The sequence below is a fragment of the Nematolebias whitei genome, chromosome 4 (assembly GCF_014905685.2).
Source record: "Nematolebias whitei isolate Nwh7 chromosome 4, NemWhi1, whole genome shotgun sequence".
Classification (NCBI taxonomy): Eukaryota; Metazoa; Chordata; class Actinopteri; order Cyprinodontiformes; family Rivulidae; genus Nematolebias; species Nematolebias whitei.
In genome coordinates, this window is record NC_056501.1 from 55,996,484 (window position 1) to 56,018,575 (window position 22,092).

The window sequence follows — 22,092 nt, forward strand, 5'->3', positions numbered from 1 at the left end:
AATTTTTTTCTTCTTCTGCTTCCTTTCATTTTATGTTTATTTTTTTTTAATTATCTAAATTGTATTTGTGTGTTTTTTTAATGGAACTGAAATGAATGAAATAAATAAATAAATAAATAAATAAATAAGATTTGTTTTTGACGTTCAGCATGTTTATTCACATTTGCAGTTTAATAATAATAACTAATAGTCTAGTTTTTCCTGTGACTTATTTGCAGTATGCTAAATGGTAGGAGCATAATATACGCTCCCAATGTTTTGTTGGGCTTTTTCTTGTAAATAATTACCTTTTTTTTGCGGTTTTATTTATTTTTGTATCTTGAGATCTATGACGTCATCAAATACTCGAGATCTACTCGGGTTTTATTGTGTTAATGTAGAGTTTAAAAATTATATACTTGTTCAACCCTTACTTGTCACAGAACAGCTTCCTGTTTGTTTAAACAGCTTCCTGTTGGTTCATACCGTTTCCTGTTTGTTCATACTGTTTCCTGTTTGTTCATACTGCTTCCCGTTTGTTTAAACAGCTTGCTGTTTGTTCATACTGCTCATCACAGAACAGCTTCCTGTTTGTTTAAACAGCTTGCCGTTTGTTCATACAGCTTCCTGTTTGTTTAAACAGCTTTCTGTTTGTTTATACAGTTTCCTGTTTGTTCATACTGCTTCCTGTTTGTTTAAACAGCTTCCTGTTGGTTCATACCGCTCGTCACAGAACAGCTTCCTGTTTGTTTAAACAGCTTTTTGTTTGTTTAAACAGCTTCCTGTTGGTTCATACTGCTTCCTGTTTGTTCACACAGCTTCCTGTTTGATTTTATTCACTATTCTGCTCAGAGCTGCAGTTCGTCTCCAGCAGTGAGGGGTGGGGGACATCCTAGACATGTCTCAAGACACTCTCTCACACCGAGAAGACACCTCAGAGTTACTAACATCATGTTTTCAGTCTGTGGGAGTAACCTGGAGGTCCCAGAGAAAACCCTCAGAGAACATCCAAACAGAACATCTGGAGGAGAAGCTGTGAGCTGCTCCACCACGCTGCTCAAAAAAGCTTGGTTTACTCCAAGATGGTTGAAACTACTAATCTGTGTTAAGCTGTTCTACTTTCTGTAGCTTCTGAGCTAAATTTCTGAGGGGACTTGAGTGTCAACCGGGGTGCCCCCTGTCAGTGTGCTCATCTGGACTTCCTTAGATCATACTGGGAGCCAAAGACTCAGGTCTGTTATGGACTGAATATTTTTATCCTCCCTGACGGCCCAGTCAGAGTTGATCAGGTTCTGATCGTCAGAGGCTTCACACTCCACCTGCAATGCGTCCAGGTGTGGAGAAAACAACAAGCTGCCTTGAAACTTGAGCGAACTCAAAGATGGCCATGGATTCAACAAAACGGAACTCTGTGACTTTTTTTGGGCCAGGCAGTGCATTTGTTTGACACTGATCGTGTTCTGGGGCTGAATGAAGATGAGCAATTGGTGTCTGCAACAAACGTCACTTGGCTGTTTGCTACTAACCTTTCATGTTAGGCTTGGGTTTGTCATTTTGCTTGCCTGTGGGGGTTTGTGCCTGCTGGCCCTGGCCCCCTGAAGAGGCTCCCTGCTGAGCTGCTTTCTGTTTCAGCATGGTCCAGTCAAATGTGTAGTCATACTGGTGGTTTAGAGTCCTGCAACACAAAGCACAGACAGCTCCACAATTACAAACTACAACTTCCTATTGAAAGTTTCATTTTCTAAATGTTTACGTTTATTGTTCTACATGGATTTAAATGATTGATGCTTTTAAAGCCAGCTGAGTTACCTCCCAACAAAGACTAACCCGTGTCCAACCTCAGAGGTATTTATGGACATTATAGGGACTAAATTAGTTTGCTAACAGACAACTTCTAGAAATGATTTATTTTTTGTAGCTTATCCAGACCTGGAAAATACTCAAATGACATTTTGTTTACTCCAGACTATACAAATGCTGCAAACGTGTGAATGTCTGTTTATATTTATTGGATGAGGACCAGGGTTGGAGCAACGAGCAGCGAAATTGGTTAGAACAGATGGACATCATAGTTCAGCTGCATTAGAGACAAACCATAAACTGAGAATTAATCACATCACATTCACATTAATTAAATTAAACAAGTCTCTGACAGATTGGAGACAATCAGCAGAAAACAGCAGGCCTCAGCTGAGGACCTGAGACTTTTACATGATGACAGTAAATCATTTAGCAGCAGCAGACGTTAATTAAACTGGACGTTTGTTTCTGGTTACCTGAAGAGAATGCGGAACAGTTGGCGCAGGTACATGTAGTCTGGAGCCTCCTCGAAGCGCAAACCACGACAGTAGTTCAGATACATCGCAAACTCAGCGGGGAAACTCTGCAGACACCACAGAACCGGACTCAGTTCACCATTTATCAACTTAAAGCAACCAACTGTGACCTGATCAAACAAAACATGGAGACCAGTCTAATGGTACTTTGTACTGTCCCTTCCAAGAGTTTTGACCTGTGAAGAATTGTAAAATGCATCTGAAAACTTTGACACTCCAGACACACACTAAGTCAACCTGTTGAGAATAGAAACAAACAAACAACAACAAAAAACAAGCTGGGGGCAAGGTGCGACCGACAGAGTGATCGAGCTGCGTGTATATAAAGTTTATGATTGACAGATCTGGGTTAGACAAAACGAATCTGCTCCTTCTTTAGATAAGATAATTCTTACCAACTCATTTATAATGTGTGTGAATGTTTCTGTTCAGTGCCCTGAGATGAATTCTGTTGTGACGTAGATCTATATAAATAAACTGAATTGAAAGCTAGTTTTTGATGTTCAGTACATTCAGATGCTTTCTATGGAAACCTGCACTGAAGACTTGCAGAAGCACTCCAGAGAAGGACTCCAGAGGTCTGAACGGGCCTGGGTACTTCACCCTGAAGCAAACATCTCGTTTGTGTAAAACTAAGACAGACCTTTGATTCTGCTGTAGCTGTTTGACACGTTTGAAGCTAGTGGAAGTGAAAGGAGCAGGATACCTTACAAAGGACCTCAACGGGGGTGGACATCTTTTTTTCTGAGATCTTCTCATACTTCTGCTTCTTTGTAGCAGCCTGACCAAAACACACAGAAAATTAATCAGTAAACAAACAAACAAATGTTTACAAGAAGCCACTGCAACAGAAGTCTATAGGTTAACATCCCAGACCCAAAAGGCGTGGTACCGGGCGTGGTTGGAGTTGAGCTGAACACCTCTATGAGCCAATCACACCACGTTTCCTTACAAAGTTCTGTTCTCTTGCTAAATGCTAACCAGCCTGAAGGTGCTCAGACAGACTGATGCACTCGTTTCATGAGGATGAAGTTAATCAAATCCAATCAAGTGAACTTTACTGCACCTGCGGGGAGTTTGGTTTGGGGCTACAAGGTACGCTTGTGCAAAGTTAATAATATAAGTGGCAAAGTTTTAAAAAACAAAACTAGACCCGAAGTAGTTTGACATTGATGTGCCACGTCAGCCCAGAGAACCTCCCGGGAGGTGAAACATTGTTATGGTATAAAAAACATTTCAGATGATGGTTTGTTGCTAGTCAGAGACAGTTAATCTGATGTGGAACAGGTTTTCTCCAACTATCTCTGAACATTGTTCATGTTTTTAAACAACGATTTATAAACTTCTCCAGTGACGGACTTAAGTTAGACAGAATCTTTGCAGTGTTTCCCCTACCATTATACAGGCGGGGTGCCCCACCCCGTCAACAGAACTGAGCACCTCGCCTACCAAACTGAACTTGCCCCTCCCACCCGGCACTGACATATCACTAAGGTAGCGGCACAAAATACAGGCTCTCTAGCTAAAAAGCCCAAGGCAGCACTCACATTGCCTCTTCCCTCATGTTGAATGCCCACCGCCCCCGCTCAAAAACTGTTAGAACAAGCTGCGCTCAGACATGTCTCCGTCCCCCCATCAGCAAAAATCATGGATGAGATGAGCACCCTGCCATGGCAAGCTAACTAGGGAAAACACTGCTTTGCTCTGTGGGACTGATGGGAAAATGTTAACATGTAAAAATACAGCAGTCAGTTTATTGACATACCTTTAGTCCCTGCCATGGCAGACTTGTTCTGTTGAAGTACATCAGCACGTAGCCTAGTGACTCCATGTCATCACGACGGCTGGAGATGAAAATATTCAAAAAGCATCAACTTAATTTCTTACGGTAAAGATATTGATCATTATTAAATGAGCTTGGTGACATTTTTGATCAACAGTTTAATGAAACGCTGTTAACTGTTTAATTTTCCTGAGTGAGGCCGACGTGACATCCAGGTAATAACTCAGTGGACTGTGTGTTGTTGTGTACTGTGTAAAACGTGTTTGTTGATGTTCTAACAAAGCAGAAGTCTCCCATCTTGTCAGAGACTGAATTAAAATATGCTGCCTGTAAAAAAGGCAGCACACACCAGGTATTGCCACACAAACCTTTGTTCTATGCCCAGATGTGCGTTGATGGACGCGTAGCGTGCGGTGCCGGTCAGGTTCTTGTCTTCTCTGTAAGGGATGTGTTGTCGCGTTCGGTTGTCTCTGTACTTCTTTGCCAAACCAAAGTCGATAAGGAACAGCTGACGGAGAGAGGACAGATGTTTTTAGTCACTTATGTCATACAACCAGTCTTTACACACTAACCAGACTGCCTTCTCAACAACAAGCGGCGGGTGGCAATTTCACCACATACTTGTGTCCTTCGCCACCTACACTGACTGACAAAACTATTTTTAAAAAATCCTTCCCATTTTTGCCATCGCTGAATGTAGAAAAAAGCTAGTTTCATTGTCATACATGTCAAGTCTCCAGGATTTTCTGTAAATTACACATTTTGAGATTCACATACAAAGTCACTGAAACTTCAAAAACTCAGCTTCAAATTTATTTTACATCTCAGATCCAGATCGTAAGCCCCCCACCCCACCCAAACTGTACCTGCTGCTGATCTCTTGATCCATCCAAGTAACCAGTGAGTATTCTACAAACTAAATCAACTAAACCGCACAAGATGTTAGAAATCTTTAAAGTACACTTTGTTGAATGCAACACAAATGTAAGTGCTCTTACCCAGAAAAAGCTAGATGAATGAGAAACTTATATCTAACTGCATCACTGCATAAACTACAACAAAGTCCTAACAACATTATTGTGAAGTCCTTACAGCCCAGAGTTCACACCCACAGCACAAAAACATCTAAGAAGGAAACGGCTCAGCCTAAGGGAAACAGAGCGCTACATCTGTAGCTTTTGAGCTAGCGCATCTGTATTGCACGCCGCTAACTTGGCACTATGTCAGTGCCGGGGGGGGCACAGTTTGGTTCGGTAGGCAGGGCGCTCGGTTGTGTAGACCAGGTGGGGCGCCCTCCTTGTTTAATGGTAGGGAAAACAGCAGCTGCCGATTATGATTTCAGAACTCTTTCCATGTCTGTGACGCTGGTGAGAGTTTCATCAGTGATCAGCGTTCAGTCTGCTTTCACCACACTGAACATCTATGTGTTGATGTTGGAAACGACTCTAGCCTTCTACTCTGAAGGCTGACTAGGAGTGGACGGGTTCACGAAGAAGACCAGAACTGTTCGGGTCGGCCATCTCAGTTCAGGACGTGTGTATCGTTTGGTTAAAGGCAGTAACAGGACACAGATAAGAAGAGTGGAAGTAGAAATCAAAAACAGACTAACATACAATATTGGGAGTAGTTTAGTATTTTAGTGGCATTAAAAAAAACTTAAGATCTCACAAAATATATCTGAATTTATAAATATTTGTATAACATAAATAAGCATCTTTCTTCTTCTTTCAGCTGCTCCCTTCTTCAGGGGTCGCCACAGTTAACTAACTCGCAATAGTTTTATGCAGGATGTCCTTCCTGACACAACCACAGACTACTGAGCTACCACAGCCCCGTGTGGAGCGGCGAGTTGCATCTAGGGCACCCGGGGAAGCAGATGGTCGGGGTTACGTGGCTTGCTCAAGGGCCCAGAGTGGGGCAAACGAGGATAGAGGCAGGTGTGGGTGTTTCATCTTTCCCACCAACATTTTGATGTTGTTGATCTAGGGAGTTGAAGCAGCGACCTTCCGATCACAGGCCTACCTACTCTTAACATCTGCGCCACCACTCCCCTAAGCATCTTCCTCTTTCCTATCTAGATTTAACCATCTATAGTTAAATCTACCATTTATACTGTCATAATGATGTGCTGGACTGTTTCATGTCTTCAGTTACTACATTAATATACAATTTAAAAAATAAAAATGGATTTAAAGTGGCCTCCCTTGAAATAGATCTGTGATCAACAGGATCTGCCTGGTTAAATAAAGTTTAATAAATGTTTTACACAAAGTCTAAATGGTGAATTAGCGGTCTCTGATGGATAGAACTTCAGAAATGTTTACAAAACAAATTGTGACTAAAAACTTTGTGAACTGTCCCACCCCTAACACATTCATACATACACAAATATAAAAATGTACTTCATATAAATGTTGAGTTGTGTTAAAACAGACAACATGAATCTGTCCTAAAACAACATCAGAATGAACAAGATAAAAATATTAACAAAACAATATTTGTTTATGAGATCTATGTAACTTTCATGTTATGGTACACAACCAGATTAAATACTCACATACTTGTATTAATGGCTAAAGTGGCAGTCTACAGAAACACTTAAACGATAAAAACTATTATCTGACAGAACTCAAGTTCCTACACGTTTCCCATTCATAACGGAAAACAGATAAAATAAAATTTTAGGATTTCTGTTCATTTTAAAAGCCAGAGAGCAAAGATGTACTCTAGAAGTACAGTACAAACTGTACATAAAAATACATTAACGTTTCTGAAAGTAGACTGAATGGGTTCATGGATTTTATGACTCAGTTCAAGTCTTAAAGGAGAAGATGATATTAATTTTGTGAAACATACCAGTTTTAGGGCTGGATTAACTTGTATCAACATATGGTAAATAATTTACTGTCAGACTAGACCCTTCAGCTTCTGAACCTATTCCCTGCTCAGAAATGATTTTCATGTTTTGAGTGACTTGCATAACATAAATCCCACCTCTGAGTGAGTTTCAGAACATTTTACAAAGGGTAAAACAAAAACAAACAACAACAAAAAAACAGAACAACAACAACAAATACACTTTAAGTACTTCATAATTACAAAAAGACTAAAAACTGCCAGATATAAAAGCACAATATGATTCATTATAATGGAAGTTCAAAATCGAGTGTCTTTGGGAAAATCCAAAGTTTTTATTGTGTGGTGCACAGTTGGAGGTACAACACCCCCTAGATGTGTTGATGTGTCAATAAACAGCTTCTCTCTGGTTGGCAGGGTGAACTTCACACAAATATACAGTTATCTGTCATTTTCAACACATAAAGAAGTTTAGCATTCAACACTTTGAATTAAAGAGAACTGAAGTAAATTAAACACTGAACTTTCAGGACTGGGCAGACTGGTCCCAAGTTATCTATAAAGAAACGATCCGATACCTAAACTGATGCACAAAAGACAAGGACAAAAACAATCAACTACATTCAAAAATCCTCCAGGGAAATAAATTTTAAAAACGTTCAAGCTTTTTTCCAATGATATATGATGGATGTTGACTTTAAGAATCTAGATTGCATCATTGCATTTTATTCTGTAAACATTTTTGATTGTACTCAGTTTAAAGCTCTAGTTGTTTTTTGTGTTTTTTGATAAAACAAGTCTACTATGGGGTGCCCAATACGTCAATCACGATCGACCGGTCGATCGCAAAAGTATTATAGGCAGATCATACAGTGTTAAAAATAATAGACGTCAGCCTATCATCCATCCTCACAGTCAAATGTGTCACTTGACTAAGCTACAGGGCATCCAGTCTGAGACCGGACCTTTTCTGACACAGGTCGCCACGCATGCGCATAAAACCGTTAAAAAAACTAGCAAGCTACAGAGTTGCGTAATTAGCCTCCAGTTTATTTCTTCTAAACTCAAGGGTATAAAGTGAGTGGGGGAGCTGGACCCAATAAGAAGCCATAAATTACCATTTCTGTACAGAATGGATGAAGGACTTTTTTTTCTTCACAATTCCATATTTAAAATGCGTCTGCCTCATCTGCAAGTCTACCATTACTATTCCGAAAAAGGGAAATGTGGAGCAGCATTTTGGACCATTTATAAAAACTACGACACTGACTTCATTCTGAAAAGCGAGCTGAGAAACAAAAAAGGTTAAGGAAGATTTGACCCAGCAACTTTGGAAGGATATTGTGAACTGCGAATGTTTTTCACTGCAATCGGAAGAGTCTACAGACATGATTGACGCAGCAAATAAGTATCGGTATATGTTTTGTATTTTTATAGTGGGTAGATCACCATGACTTGGTCTTTTTATAAGTAGCTCGCAGGCTGAAAAAGTGTGGATACACTTGAGCCCCTTATCCACGGGTCTTTTTGGTACTCCTATGTAACTAGTTGTGGCCGATTGCGGGTTTTATCAACAATGCCTCTAGTGGTGGAACCCACCCCATTTTTGGGACCTAAATCACTGAGGTCCCAGGTCTGGTTCTTTTAGGGTCTAGTTGTGACATCAGCGCACTGTAGGTCACTGATTGGTCAGGGGGCGTATTCATTGGTGGAGGGCGGAGATTCAGTCTTCCACCGGAAATCACAATCCACCATTTTCTTTTTCACCCGCATAACAGACAACAAGAAATCGGAGGAGCTTATTTTGGAATATTTTATAAGGTAAAACAAATAATCATGGCACAACCGTGGTCGAATGCTGAAGTTCAGGCATTTCTCTGTTTGCTGGCCGATGAACAAGTGCAGCGCGAGCTAGATGGAACGAAACGAAATGAAAAGATTTTTCTAGAGGTGTCTGCGCAGATGGCGGTGCAGGGCTTCCATCGCACACCAAAGCAAAGAGGAAAGCTTAAAAAACTAATAGTTGATGGTGAGTGTATTTTATTTACTTTAAGCATATTTCCTTTTCCTCATGCAACCGTTTCTTTGCGTTTTCTGAAAGTACTCTGAACAAACGAAGCTGACGCGGTTACGTTGTCATTAGTTAGCATCATTGCTAACTGTACTCTGTTGCTGTTTTTCCACTCTTATTTTGATGCAGAAAGTCCCACTGAACATGAAGGTTCGCCAGATTCTGCTTTTGACTGTCCAATCCTCCCTGCTTCTGACCCTTCCCGACCACACCAGCTCCGAGTACATCTACACCACCGAGTACATCTACACCACCGGGCACATCCACGCCACCGGGCAACACGCAGCAGAGCTGCACCAAACAGCACCCGTTACTAGGTAAGAAGAAGCAACAATCGTGTTTAACATGACATTGATCATGTCGATATGAATGTTGTTTTGTTTTTGTTGTAAAACACCTTGCATGTATTCAAACTACTTGTTTATTCAGTTGTAATGGATAACTTAAATTTAGTTATTCATTTATTACTTAAACTTTCATTTATGAAGTTTATTATTGAAATTATACAGGGTGTAGTGATTTTTGTTCAGATTAACGATGCTCTGTTCTTTTTCTAAATTAGCACAAACCGTTGTAAATGACTACATGTAGTTTATTTATGCCCACCTGCTTACCATCATTAAAGTACTAGACTGCTTTATGAACAGAATCATTTCTGATCTTGTGAACAAACACCTTTTGAAATTAGCAGGAACTTTAATGTAAATAATTTATTTAAAAACTCTACCTGTACTTCATCATCTAACAGCCATTTTCTTGTGTGTTATTCCTAGGCCATAGAAAGCGCAGATCAACAAGTGCAGCAGAGAGCTTTGTTTCTGCACATACTGAACAAGAGGAGATGAACTGGAAGCAGAGAGAGGAACACTTCCATTTTATTTGTGAGGATGCCAAAAAAGCAAGGCAAGAAGAAGCTGCAGCAGCGAGGAAGCAGGAGAAGGCAATTAGGAGGGAGGAGATGGCCTTGAGGAGAGAGGAAGCAGATGTTCGCAGAGAGGAAGCAGCACAGCGAAGGCAGGAGGCTGAACAGAGTGCTGCTTTCAATCAGGCACTCCTTGGGGTGCTGGAATCCATTGCCCGTTCCATGGCAAACAGACATGTTTAAAAATATTTAGAGTAGATCATAGTTGATCTATAGAAATGTAGATCCTGCAAGGTAAGCCCACAAATAGCCAAACGTAGCTTGTTAAGTTTGCATATATAATTAGTGCATAATTGTTTTTTTTTGTACAGGTCTTTATTTCTAATAAAAGAAACATTTTCAAGTCTTGAGCTTCCATCTGATCATCAAAAGTGAAGTGCTTACAGTGTTTTTTTTACGTCAATAGTGTAGATAAGTGAAGTAATTGTTTTTTACCTGTAACAATGCTGGTGAAGATTCTCAGTTATCCTTGACATGGCAAATCCCCCCCAAAACAGATAAAAACAAAACCACAGGACTTTTTTTAAAACTCCAAAAAGTCCAGTATTTTTATTTATGTATTTTTTTTGGTTTTATCTGTAATGAGTACTGAAAAACGTAACCATAATACAGAATGTCCATGTGTTGTAAATGAACATTGCAGTGGAGTTAAAAAGGTGTAGGACTTGTGTAATCTACGTTTACAATCATCCTCATTCAGGAGGTTTTCAGTCATTGCATGTCAAACACCTCGGCCATGATGTCCATCCTGTGGATCCAGCAGCTTCTGCATCTTTTTCACCCAAGGTCAAAAATTCTCTCCACGACTTTCACTGTGGTACAAAGGAGCACTAACTTAATATTACTTAACAGCACTTCAATCATGAAGATAATTTGCGACAGCTTAATTTAAAGAGCTGCGTGGTAAACATAAGCTCTGAAAGAGTTGTTAAATGTCAAATCAAATGTAGGTTATTATGTAATGTACGTAATATATATATATATATATATATATATATATATATACACATACATACATACATATATACAAATCAAATTACAAAAAGACTTTATTGATCCCAGAGGGAAATTAAATGCAACTCATCATTCTGGTTTCATTAAAGAGTTGTTCTAGATGCTGATGCTGTGGGCAGGAAGGATCTCTTGTAGCGTCTGTCTTACAAGGGATCTGAAGAAGTCTCTGGCTGAAGACATATATATATATATAAATATTAAAATAGATGAATGTATATATGCATAAACAAATATAAAGTTCTTGTTGTAGGTTTTGGTTCTTTGTTAAAAACAAAAATTAAAGAGTACACAGTTTTTCTAAAACTACAGCCAGTAAAAAACGCAGCATATGTGATAGAAGCACAGCAGCAGTGTTTGTTTTGCCATTTTTACACGAACCTGGTAATAAGGCATGTCTGTACATTAAACAAACAAGAATAATTATTAATCCATGTTTATTTTCAAATCAACACTTTAACGTTCACTTGTATCTAAGGAAGGCTGGGGAGGTAAAAAAGACTAAGGGGTGGAATTAGGATAAGTTACAGCTCATGAGGTACTCCATCAGAGCATCTCTGACACCTCGGCCCTGCTCTCCATCTTGCGGGACAGCAACCAGGACGGGCTGTGCGGCTGGTTCTGCTTCAAGTTCACGGAGGTCATCCATTTTGGTTGTGTGTTGTTTTCCAGCTCTTCTTCTAATACATGTTAGTGGTGCTTAGAAAAGAGCTTAATGTAGCACTACCGCCACCAGGTGGTAAGGTGCGTTGATATTAATAATCCGCCCACTAGAGGTGAACAATCCGCCCACTAAACGGGAACTATAGGCAAAGTGGAGACACAAAAATAGAGGTCCCACTAGAACCGGACACAACAGGCTACAACAAGAACCAGACCTGTGGATACCAGGCTTTGGTCTACCAGGACTTAAGGCTCCAGTATACTCCCGCATCCCGTCAGCCGCGCGGAAACTGTGCGCACTGTCCGTAGAGGGTTGAGACTTCATACTTGAGCATCCACCCTGAGCGGCTGCAGTCAGCTTCGCAGACAAGGGGCATTTACCTTCAGGACAAATTGAGGTCGCCGATTGGTCATTTGCCGACACGCCTACTGGATTGATTGACAGGTCGAAAAACAAGAGCTTGCAGCCCCAGCCGCAGCGGTGTTCTGTGTTTATATGTTGTTAATAAAAAGTTCTAATTTTTTTTTTAAAAGGAGTGCTGGCCCTGCAGCCCACACATCAGAACAGCCCACCAGGAAATCTCCAGACCCTTCCGCAGCCATGCTGGACCTGATTTTAATTCGCTCGTGACAAATTCCTTAATTTCTCACAACTTCAGTCATGGCGTCAACTGAGGAGGAAGAGGATCACTAGCCTTTTGGCAAAAAAAACAAAAGAAAAGGCCAGATCAGGGATGAAGAAGGGGAATTTAATACATTGGTGTCGCATATAAAACAGTTCGTCATTGGGCAGTTTATTGTGCGACACCGAGTACGCGTACGTAAAAATTTAGCTTTGCGCGGACATGCCCTGCGGGTGTCCGCTTTGGCTCTAATCCGGTATGTGCGGACCTCCGCAGACTGACGTACGCGGGAGTATATTGGGGGGCTTTAGACAATTTGACCCATGTGACTGAGCAATGACGAAGTTTCATCACCGCACAGACAACATACTGACTTTAGTTGTGCACAGTCGAAGGAGACAAAACAAACAAAAAGAGCAGAAGTTTGGGACAATATGAAACAAAAAGCAAATACCCCCTACAATACTATGGCTGTAAATGCCCAACCTTTACAACTGGATCTTTAAACACCCTGAACTGTGGTCAGGACTGAGGAGCAGAGACACATGGCAGGTGGACCCAATGAGCCCCTACAGCCCTGGACTAGAAGCTGCGTCTCATTTTACTACAACTGACTGATGGGGAACCCAAACACGGTCAAAGGACAGGTCGTTGCTCTCAGGACAAACCGAGCTTTATGATCTGGGATGGGGGTATCAATAAATTTAAAAAAATGCATTTTGACATGCAAGGTCCAGGTGAAACACACCTGAGAAATGACGACGTGTGTCTAAATGTCTCCTGCTTCAGAATTTTCTGCAGTGATTGGCTCAGCCGCTGACATTCTGATCTGTATTTTAGTTTGAGGCATCAGGGGTCTGAATATCAATCACACCCCTGACCAGATCTTTCCTAACGTATGGGTAACTTCAAAGCAAACTTCTCAGTTTAAACAATGCTCAAAATTATTATCAAAAACAAAACTCAATCCAACACCCCCACCTCCACCTGTCTGTGTTACTGAACAGGCTCCATGTATCCTACTGCACATTTAATTATGTAGTAAATGTTAGCATGGATTAGTGGCTAGTACTGTTGCCTCACAGCAACAAAGACCTGGGTTCGATCCCTGTTGTAGACTTGGGTGGAGTTACTGCATTCTCCTCGTGTTTGTGTGTTTTCTCCTAAAAGCTTGCATGTTGGTCTGCCTTCAGGCCTCCTTAAAGAGATCTGTGAGCTCAGTGGGATTTGCTGGTTAAACAAAGGTTAATTGCCTAATAATATTTAAACTGATCAAATTCTTTACACTGTTTATATGCTATATGAAATATGTAGGCCAAGCTAGATGAACGTTTGGAGATGTTAGTCTCCATCACTTTATTTAAATAAACGTTTTTCTTTTCTCTCCCAAGCAGGCGTGACTGACTTGATAAAGATGGGGTTATGCCACAATTTTTATACATACTATCTTTACATCATGCTGAATATTCAAACTTATACATAAATAATAAGAGCTTCAACTTCAGCTTGAAAGGCTTTGTTTACATTTATACGAGATTTACTTTAAAAGTTGAATGTTAGAAAAATTATTTATATTTTATAGGGCTGGACAATAATTCGATATCAATATATATCACAATTAAGCCTGTCATGATAAATTTTGCTGTGCGATTAACTCTCAGAAATTATTGCAATAAACGATAATACTGTTTGAAATTTGACAATAATTAATAATTATTGTCAAATTTAAGACAAAATGTTGGTAATTTGTTTTGTGTGTAGTACCTTTTTAACCACTAGATGACAGTATAAGACTGTCTGAACTGAAGGATGGATAGTGAAGGAGCGAGCAGCGTCTTTAAGAAAATGGGAGGAAGGCCCCTTGACGTGACATGGGCCGTCTCTCTTTCCTGTTTTTCGGTTCTCAAAATGGAGGACACTCGGTGTGGTTTGAGTTCTTTAGCATAGCATTTTTCACACAAAGCCTTAAAAAAAAAAAAATCAGCAAACAAGTTCTCAACTTCTTTTTACAGAGAAAAACAACTTTTTAGACGAAGGCACGGGTTTCAACCATGAATTTTGGAGCTTCGACAAGACAGGTAAGGTAAGGCACGGTAAGTTTTTGCTTCAAAATGAGTGCCCATGACCGTCAGAATGTGACTGAACAAGCTTTCATAAGTGAAGAGAAAACAGACGACATAATTGATGAGAGGAAAGACTAATTTGGCAGTGTGCAAGTGGTTCGGCTATCTAAGATCTGATAAACTGCAGGTTTCAGTCAGTGTGCTACAAAATGTGACGGACAGTCGTTCCAACTAGCAGTGAGAACACATTTAACTTGTTCCACTTAATAGAATATGCTGAGAGTCAGAAGATGAAGTACAATAAAAGTTTGAGCCAGTGTCCTTGAAACAACACCCCCAGCTGTATCAAAAGAGTATGCAGCAAATGTCTGCGTTTGCTGCATGTGTTAGGTTATGTTATTGTTTAAAGTTAAAACTATTAATATTGACAAAGTTGAGTTATGTTTATTTAATGGTGATTTCAAATTTCTTTGAAAGCTAAATACAAATAAAAGTGAATATTAATTTGTTTGTACAGTTTGAGGCTTTTATATTGTTTATATCGATATTGGAATTGTATCGTTATCGACCGAAATTAAGAAATATATTGTGATAAAAATTTTGGCCACATCGTCCAGCCCTAATATTTTATAGTAATGTAAATCTAAACTAAAATCGTGGAATGAGTTACCACTGCATGTCAGGCAGGCTCACTCACTCACTGTTTTTAAGTCTCATTTAAAAACACTTTTATTCCCTGGCTTTTGACACTTTGAGCTGATTTTAACTTCACTGTATTCTATAATAGTTCTTATGTTTACCTCTGTGAATCTATGTATTTTATCCTGTGTCCTCTGCTTGTTTGTTTTTGCTGTACAGCACTTTGGTTGACCTTGTAGCTGTTTTAAGTGCTTTATAAAGTGGTAAGGTGCGGGTAAAAAAAAAAAAGTTGAATTAAAATGACTGGCTTAAACTAATAAAGTGAAAAATGAGTTGATTATCATTACAGTACTTGAACAGTGGTAGTTGTTAGAGGCAGCTCTGCGTTAATTTGGTAAATATCCAGCTTATCATTAGAGGTTTAATTGTAACTTTGCCTTCAACTGTGATTTGTTTTGCCTGAGTGTGTGCGTGCTTGTGCATGTGGCAGAGGGACAAACCAACAAATTTATTAGTCTCATTTCATCAAAGGAACTGATATCTGTGCTTCTACTTTCAACATTTGACTGTTAATATTCAATGACACGTTCAGGAGATGAAGCTAAAGGGGAGAACTTTGATCAGCTGACCTGTGATGTAATAGTATAATTCTTCAGGTTAAACCATGTTCAGCACAGCTTTAGCAAACTATAAATAAAAAGGAGATATCATAACAGCATGTGGTCAGTACAGAACACCAGTAGCCAAATTAACAATGGTTGCTGAAACCGACACCCATTCTTTTAGTGGGGATCACAGCTGCAGGAGAACCTGCAGCTCTTCCCCACAGGAACACAGTGATGGAGGACATGCATCGGCTGTAATGCAGATAAAGATGGGTGCCAGTGGACTGATTCAGTTTAATTATAATTATAATAACCAATATAATTCATATTATTGCAAAGCGTGAGGCAGCTGATGTTGTGGTACAAATGTCACACCTGGTGTAATCCTGAGAAAGATGAGTCCTGAGAAGAGCTAACAGCCAAGCTTCTTTTCCTCTTCCCCACTGACGAGTCTAAACACTAGAGCAGACAGTAGAGGGGCAGGGGTCAAAATTACACAACCTCTATCCACCGTTTAGTCAAAATGAACATGAGCACAACAGGCACTGCCGTTTGCACCCACGTGCTTCAGTGCCTTATGTGCAACAACCAGTGTCCAGGTTTAACCAGCTCTGATCTACAGTAAATCTGTGACTGATCTGCTGGCATCACCACCAGGTGGGGGCATCCCTCTAAAGGAGGGGAGCTCAAGTTTGGAAAGGGTAATTATCGTTATATTTAATGTAAAGATAACAGATTTTTAAAAGCATGAGTGAAAATTTGAACACATCAGACACTGATGTTACACACAGAGCTGCCCGTTACAACTGGAAATTGATAGGATAGTGAAAAATAAAATAAACAGACTGATATTTAGAAGCAGCAGATAAAAGTGTCCCGAAACATGTTAGGAAGCTACAAGCAGAAGAAACGGTCCAGAGGCTGTGTGTTCGGGTCTTTAAGCAGCAGTTTACAACATGCTTCAGGTGGAAATGAGCCCTGTTTCCCAACATTTACACAAACACGTGACAGGAACGAGTGCCACAGTCAGGTTATTTACACTAAGGGCTGCGGTTCTGGTCCATGTTCTGTGTGAAACAAACAAAAAATGCATTGTGTATTCAGAGAACCCCGTCAATGTGACCATCAGATGATAAAACTATGAAAGATTAAAAATTACAAATGTTATCTTTATGGTTACACATTTTCCACGACTCTCTAAACTCAGACTGTTTACTGCAGGTAAATCGCTGGCAGCTGACACCAGCTCCATAGAACCCCGTTACAAATAGTCACGTCAAAACTGAATTTATAAAAATTTAAAACAAAACTTGAGCTGCACTTTGGCTAAACATTACAGTAGTCCCTCGCTACTTCGTGGTTCGACTTTCGCAGACTCGCTCTTTCGTGGGTTTTCAAAGTAAGATTGGACATGACACACAATTTGATTGATGGATGAGCCACACGAGCGGCATGGATTGTTTATTTAAAATAAATTTGAACTGATTCAGCACCTGCTGCAGCAGGAGTTGGGGGCAGACTGGCCTTTGGGAGCATCAAGACTTTTCCAGGTGGCCTGGCCCGTTCGCCGAGGGGACTAAAGGCTCGGTTCAGGTCAGATATTTTAATATAAACAATCCATGCTGCTCATGTGGCATGGATTGTTTATTTATACAGAAGGAGGGAGACTGGGAGTGACACATGTGATGAGTGTGATTGCAGTGGAGAAGTGGGTGTGGCAGAGAGCCGATATCATGACAACTGTGCTCTTTTTTTAGAGCGTTTAGAGTTTAGAACATTGCAAGTGTGTGGGAAGGGTTTATAAAGCCTTATTATAGATATAAATACTAAAATAAATAGTCGCTTATTGCAGGCGTGTCCGGAACGTAACCCCCACAATAAATGTGGGACTATAGTACCTTAGTGCGAAACAAAGAGCAACACAGAAAATATTTATAAATGTCAGACCAACCTGGGCTTTAAAGGTCAATAGATTAATATTTGCAGCATTTTAAACCTCTATGCGGGGTCTGTAAACTCATTATGTAACAACTATAATTTGATTAAAATCAATCTGCTGTTAGTGTCAACATTTATTTTAGGAAACGTGTACAAGTTTAATTTTGTTTTCTTCTGTTTTGAACTGTTGTTGCATTTTAAAAAACGAGAATATAAAAACTGGCGTAATAAAACGAGACATGAACAGCAAACTGTATGTTGGACCATTCGTGTTGCGTTTATTTACAGACCCTAATCTAGGAGTGCACAACATTATTATCTGTCTGTACAGCACTTTGGTTGGCCTTGTCGCTGTTTTAAGTGCTCTATAAATAAAAAGGTATAGTATTATCGGCATGGTATCGTTATCGGCTGATATTAGTGTTAAATTTCAATATTGGACATCGATCATTCCATTAAAATAACTCGCCGATATAAAAGGCGCATTTTTTGTCTGCAGAGGCAGTGCGACGCAATGACGTCACGTGCGCCTACCCAATCTCACGGCGAAGAGGAAAATTCTAAACGTCAGCGTTGTGGAAGTTTTATTTTTCGTTGGTGAGGATGTCGGATTCCCAAGATTTATGGACTACACTGAGCCTCGCTACATCGTCCGCAGTCGTAGATATTTTTCCGACGTAATGTTACCAGAGTTACAAGCCATTATTTCTGACGTGCACCCCTGCGCACCCCCCACCTTCCTCCCCATGAAGGTTATGGCATTTTAATGAACACACCTCCCCGTTTGTATCATGACTGGTAGCATGGGACATCGATACATAAAGCCCACGGCTGTATTTATCGTGGAAGTAATGGGAACGCGCCGCGACATGAGGCTAGTTCCTGCATTTGGAAAAGACACGAGGAGTCCCAAAGATGTGACTTATGATGCATTTAGGACGTGCTGTTTGCGTGTTTTCAACATATTACGTGTTAAACATTTATTTTAATGCTGCAAACATTAAACCATACAAACCTAATTACTGCATCTGCTGTATTGGCACATTATGGAAAAATAAGATATAACTTTACTGATCCCGCAGGAAATTGTAACGAGTCGGTAATACCTCAATTCATATGAATGATAAATAATTTCTGCCTTTTTTATATAAAGAGGCTCTGGAAATATTTAAAGGCTTCCAAGATGTCACAGCAGGGAAAAAAATATGTATATTGAAAGTAGGGTTGCGCAAATAATCTAATTTGGCAGACAGGTTTGCGCCGGTGCTCAGAAACAATATTTGTCACCAAAAACACTAAAAATAAAAGCATTAAAACCATTTCCAACTTAAGGGCTGTAAAGGAGTTTATAAGTGTAAAAGTTTTGTGTTTGTAGAGATCATTTCCATGTAAGAGAAAAGGAAAAAAAACAGTTTTCTTAAACTAACATGGTTTCTAACATGCCTGCTTCTTTCCCTACCTTATTTTACTCAGAATTAGGAAATAACACATCCTGAACTTTAATAACACACAGTTCATTCAGTCTTCAGAGATGTGACTCCACTTTGTATAAAAAGATTGATATAAAAAACTTAATGTACACAATCAAGAGCTGTAAAGAATCGCTCCCAGACCGCTGACAGAGGAGCGGCTGCATAAAGCCAAACAACCGAAAGGATCAAATGAAGTGAAGTTAATTTTCAAAGTGGCTTCTTTTATTCAAATGTTAGCTTCTTCCAATCTTTGCTTTATTTACAGAAGTGAATCACTACTTTCTGTACTAACGTTCACATAAACCTAGAGACATCAGCAAAAAACACCAAAAAAAATGTGCCTCTTTAAAATAAAACTCAAACGTAACCTTAAACAAACAGTGTAATGAACCTACGAGGAGATAAGCTTCTTTCTGAGAGTGCAAGAAACCTCACTGTCATTCTGATCTGAACCAGGACAGAACTGGAGCTTTGACCCAAACTACTGAAACCAGGACAGAGGTCCAAAAGCACCAGACCACCAGCTAAAGGGAGGTAATTAAAAACTCTGTTCAGGGCTGTGACAGGATGTAAAACTGGACTGAACCATCAAAGCCTTTCTTTACTCCTCTCTTCTCTATTGTGGGGGTGCTGACACCCCTCTGCTAAAAGTTCAAGTGATGAAAACTAGCATCCATGCTACAAATACAAAGACTGGAGATCAGCTTTATTAAAGGCTGAAAACTGGAGCCTGCTTTAGATACTGAAAACTTATTCACTTGTATTTAGTGTCAAACAACCTGTATGTTCAGGGTTCATACACACTTCATTTGGAAACCATTTGTTTTAAATTTAGGTTTTCTGTTGGTTTTAAGTTGTTTATGTCAAAACTTATGAAAATTATTATCTGTGGGATCATGTAAAAATTGTTAAAAGGGTTGACCTCAACCAAAAATGATTTTTCTCACTGGCTTTCCAACGCACCATCTGAAGATTACTACAGCAAGAAATTTACCATTTTTCTTTGATTTTTTTTTATTTAAAGGATCCGTTTATTTGCTTAAAAACATTTTTTACCTGAATTTAACTAATTCCCTTACACTCTAGCTTATAAAACTGTTGAAGTCCTCCCTTCCTTCCTTAGATAGGAAACTTTTAGTAATTGGATTATGTATGTGAATGTTTCTGTTCAGTGCCCTGAGAAAACTTCTGTTGGGATTTGGCGCTTTATAAATAAACTGAACTGAATCAAAATTAAGATCATGTATTTAAATAAATTTGTCTTTCTACGTGGATCTGAATGTATGTGTCAGCTAACTGAATGTTTTATTCATGACATTTTAAATATTATAGACAGGGTGCCCCAGAAAGAATGAACTGACTATTTTCCAAAAGTTGCCAAATCCAGTAGCAAGTAGTGCGTCGATGTCCCAGTCACTGACAGAGCTGAATAGTGAATGTTTGTAGTTTTGGAGGAGTGTTTTTCTGGACTGGAATTGAACAGGGAATGCAAGTAAACCTTAATGTTTTTAGAGGTAATAATTATTTAATTGTCCCCGGTGGTGCAGAGTGACTAATCATGGTGCGTGCAATGGTGGAGCCAAGGGGTGGCCAAGCCACAAAAGATTAACCTTCGGACACCCTAATAATTTGAGAAAACTTTACTTTTAAGCAACATAAAAACTAGAAAACAGTTTCCTCAAATGAAAGGGACGGTTGATATATACATATATATGAAATATATGGTGGCCTGTAGTTTCACCACAGCAAAGGCAGCGGAGACAAACTTTCACCTAGATAAGTTTTAATAAATTACAGTCATGCTGGCCCTTATTTTAACATTTATGGTTCTTTAATGTTTGTCGGTTTAAACAGTCTCATAAACAATTGTTAAACATCGGTTTTGTTGGGTTTCTAAGCGTGACGTGTTCAGAGCAGTGAATGAGGGGAAAACCTGAAAGTCCAATTCCAAAATGTTCCATAGTGTGTATGAACCCTGAACATTCACGCGATGAAGCGGATTTCTGTAGGACCTACCTTGTTACAGTGACGGCCGATGCCCATGAGAAAGTTGTCTGGTTTGATGTCTCTGTGGATGAAGTTCTTTGTGTGTACATACTCAATTCTGCTGATCATCTGAGGATTGAGAGAAACACCAATCAACACAAGGAGGTCATTTATCATCCGTTAGCTCCTTACGTATAAAATAGATCACAAACTTTATTGTAATATTTTGTATACTTCCATTTTTTACTTTGCTGTAAATATTTAGAGCTCTTAAAAAGTCCTTTTAGTATGTAAATTAGCTTTTGTAGCCCAAAAACTTTTATACTTGGATCAAAGAGATGGTTTTTCACTTATTCAGTATGTCTGTCCTCAATTGAACATAAATTAATAAATATCACGTAAACGTGTATTTTTATTGAACTACAATTTCTTCTACAACACGTCACATGAAAGAAACTCTCATACTAAACACCTCAGGCCAAGACTTGACACCTTCTAGTTGAGTGGATGTGATTTCTGACTGAACTGAAGCAGCAAGGAGGGTCGAAGCCAACCCATCCCTGGTGCACCTTTGTGCTGTGAAACAAAGTAGTAACAGAGCCAAACTGGTCAACACATGAAAAGAGAAGCCAGCTTTACAACTGAATATGATGGAAGTCTGGTCCGTGTGACCATCCAGTTACAGATTTCTTATAAAAGGAACATCGAGGATGACTCACAGCAACTTTGCATTTAATTTAATATAAATAGTAAACCAACGAACTGAGTTAATCCATCGTGTTTTGAAAACAATACAAAGGAAATGCCCGGCACACATTTACTGTGTCGCCCTCCACAACACAGCAGTCATGACTGGGCAGGATGTGGCCAGAGGCAGCGTAAAGAAACTGGTCTGTATGGCCATTTTATCTATTATTTTCAAAAAGCCGTTGAGGTCATTTTTCAATTAAAAAAATCTTGTTTGACACGTTTATTCACTCCTGGATTTCCATAGAGTTTGATGACACAACAACATGTCGATCAATATTGATCCGAGTTGTTTTTCCCGCAGTCCCATGTGAAGATGTTTGCTATGAGACCTTCAGACCCGTGCACGTCTGGTCACTGGGAGGAACCCAAGGGGAGATAAATGTTCACATTTCCTT

At 39.6% G+C, this 22,092-nt stretch overlaps 1 protein-coding gene across 2 annotated transcripts in view; it reads right to left on the reverse strand.

The window, feature by feature from the left end:
- Positions 1-22,092, reverse strand: part of csnk1a1 (casein kinase 1, alpha 1) — a 45,550-nt gene that overhangs the window by 5,834 nt on the left and 17,624 nt on the right. Inside the window, exons 4-9 of one of the 2 annotated variants that reach the window (XM_037675448.1) lie at positions 20,978-21,076; positions 4,467-4,606; positions 4,081-4,159; positions 3,022-3,096; positions 2,256-2,362; positions 1,542-1,654 (exon numbers count right to left, since the gene is read on the reverse strand). In XM_037675448.1, the coding sequence (XP_037531376.1) occupies positions 1,542-1,654; positions 2,256-2,362; positions 3,022-3,096; positions 4,081-4,159; positions 4,467-4,606; positions 20,978-21,076 (613 nt within the window). Of the gene's footprint in view, positions 1-1,505; positions 1,655-2,255; positions 2,363-3,021; positions 3,097-4,080; positions 4,160-4,466; positions 4,607-20,977; positions 21,077-22,092 lie in introns of both variants that reach the window. The other variant, XM_037675447.1, reaches the window with a different exon arrangement.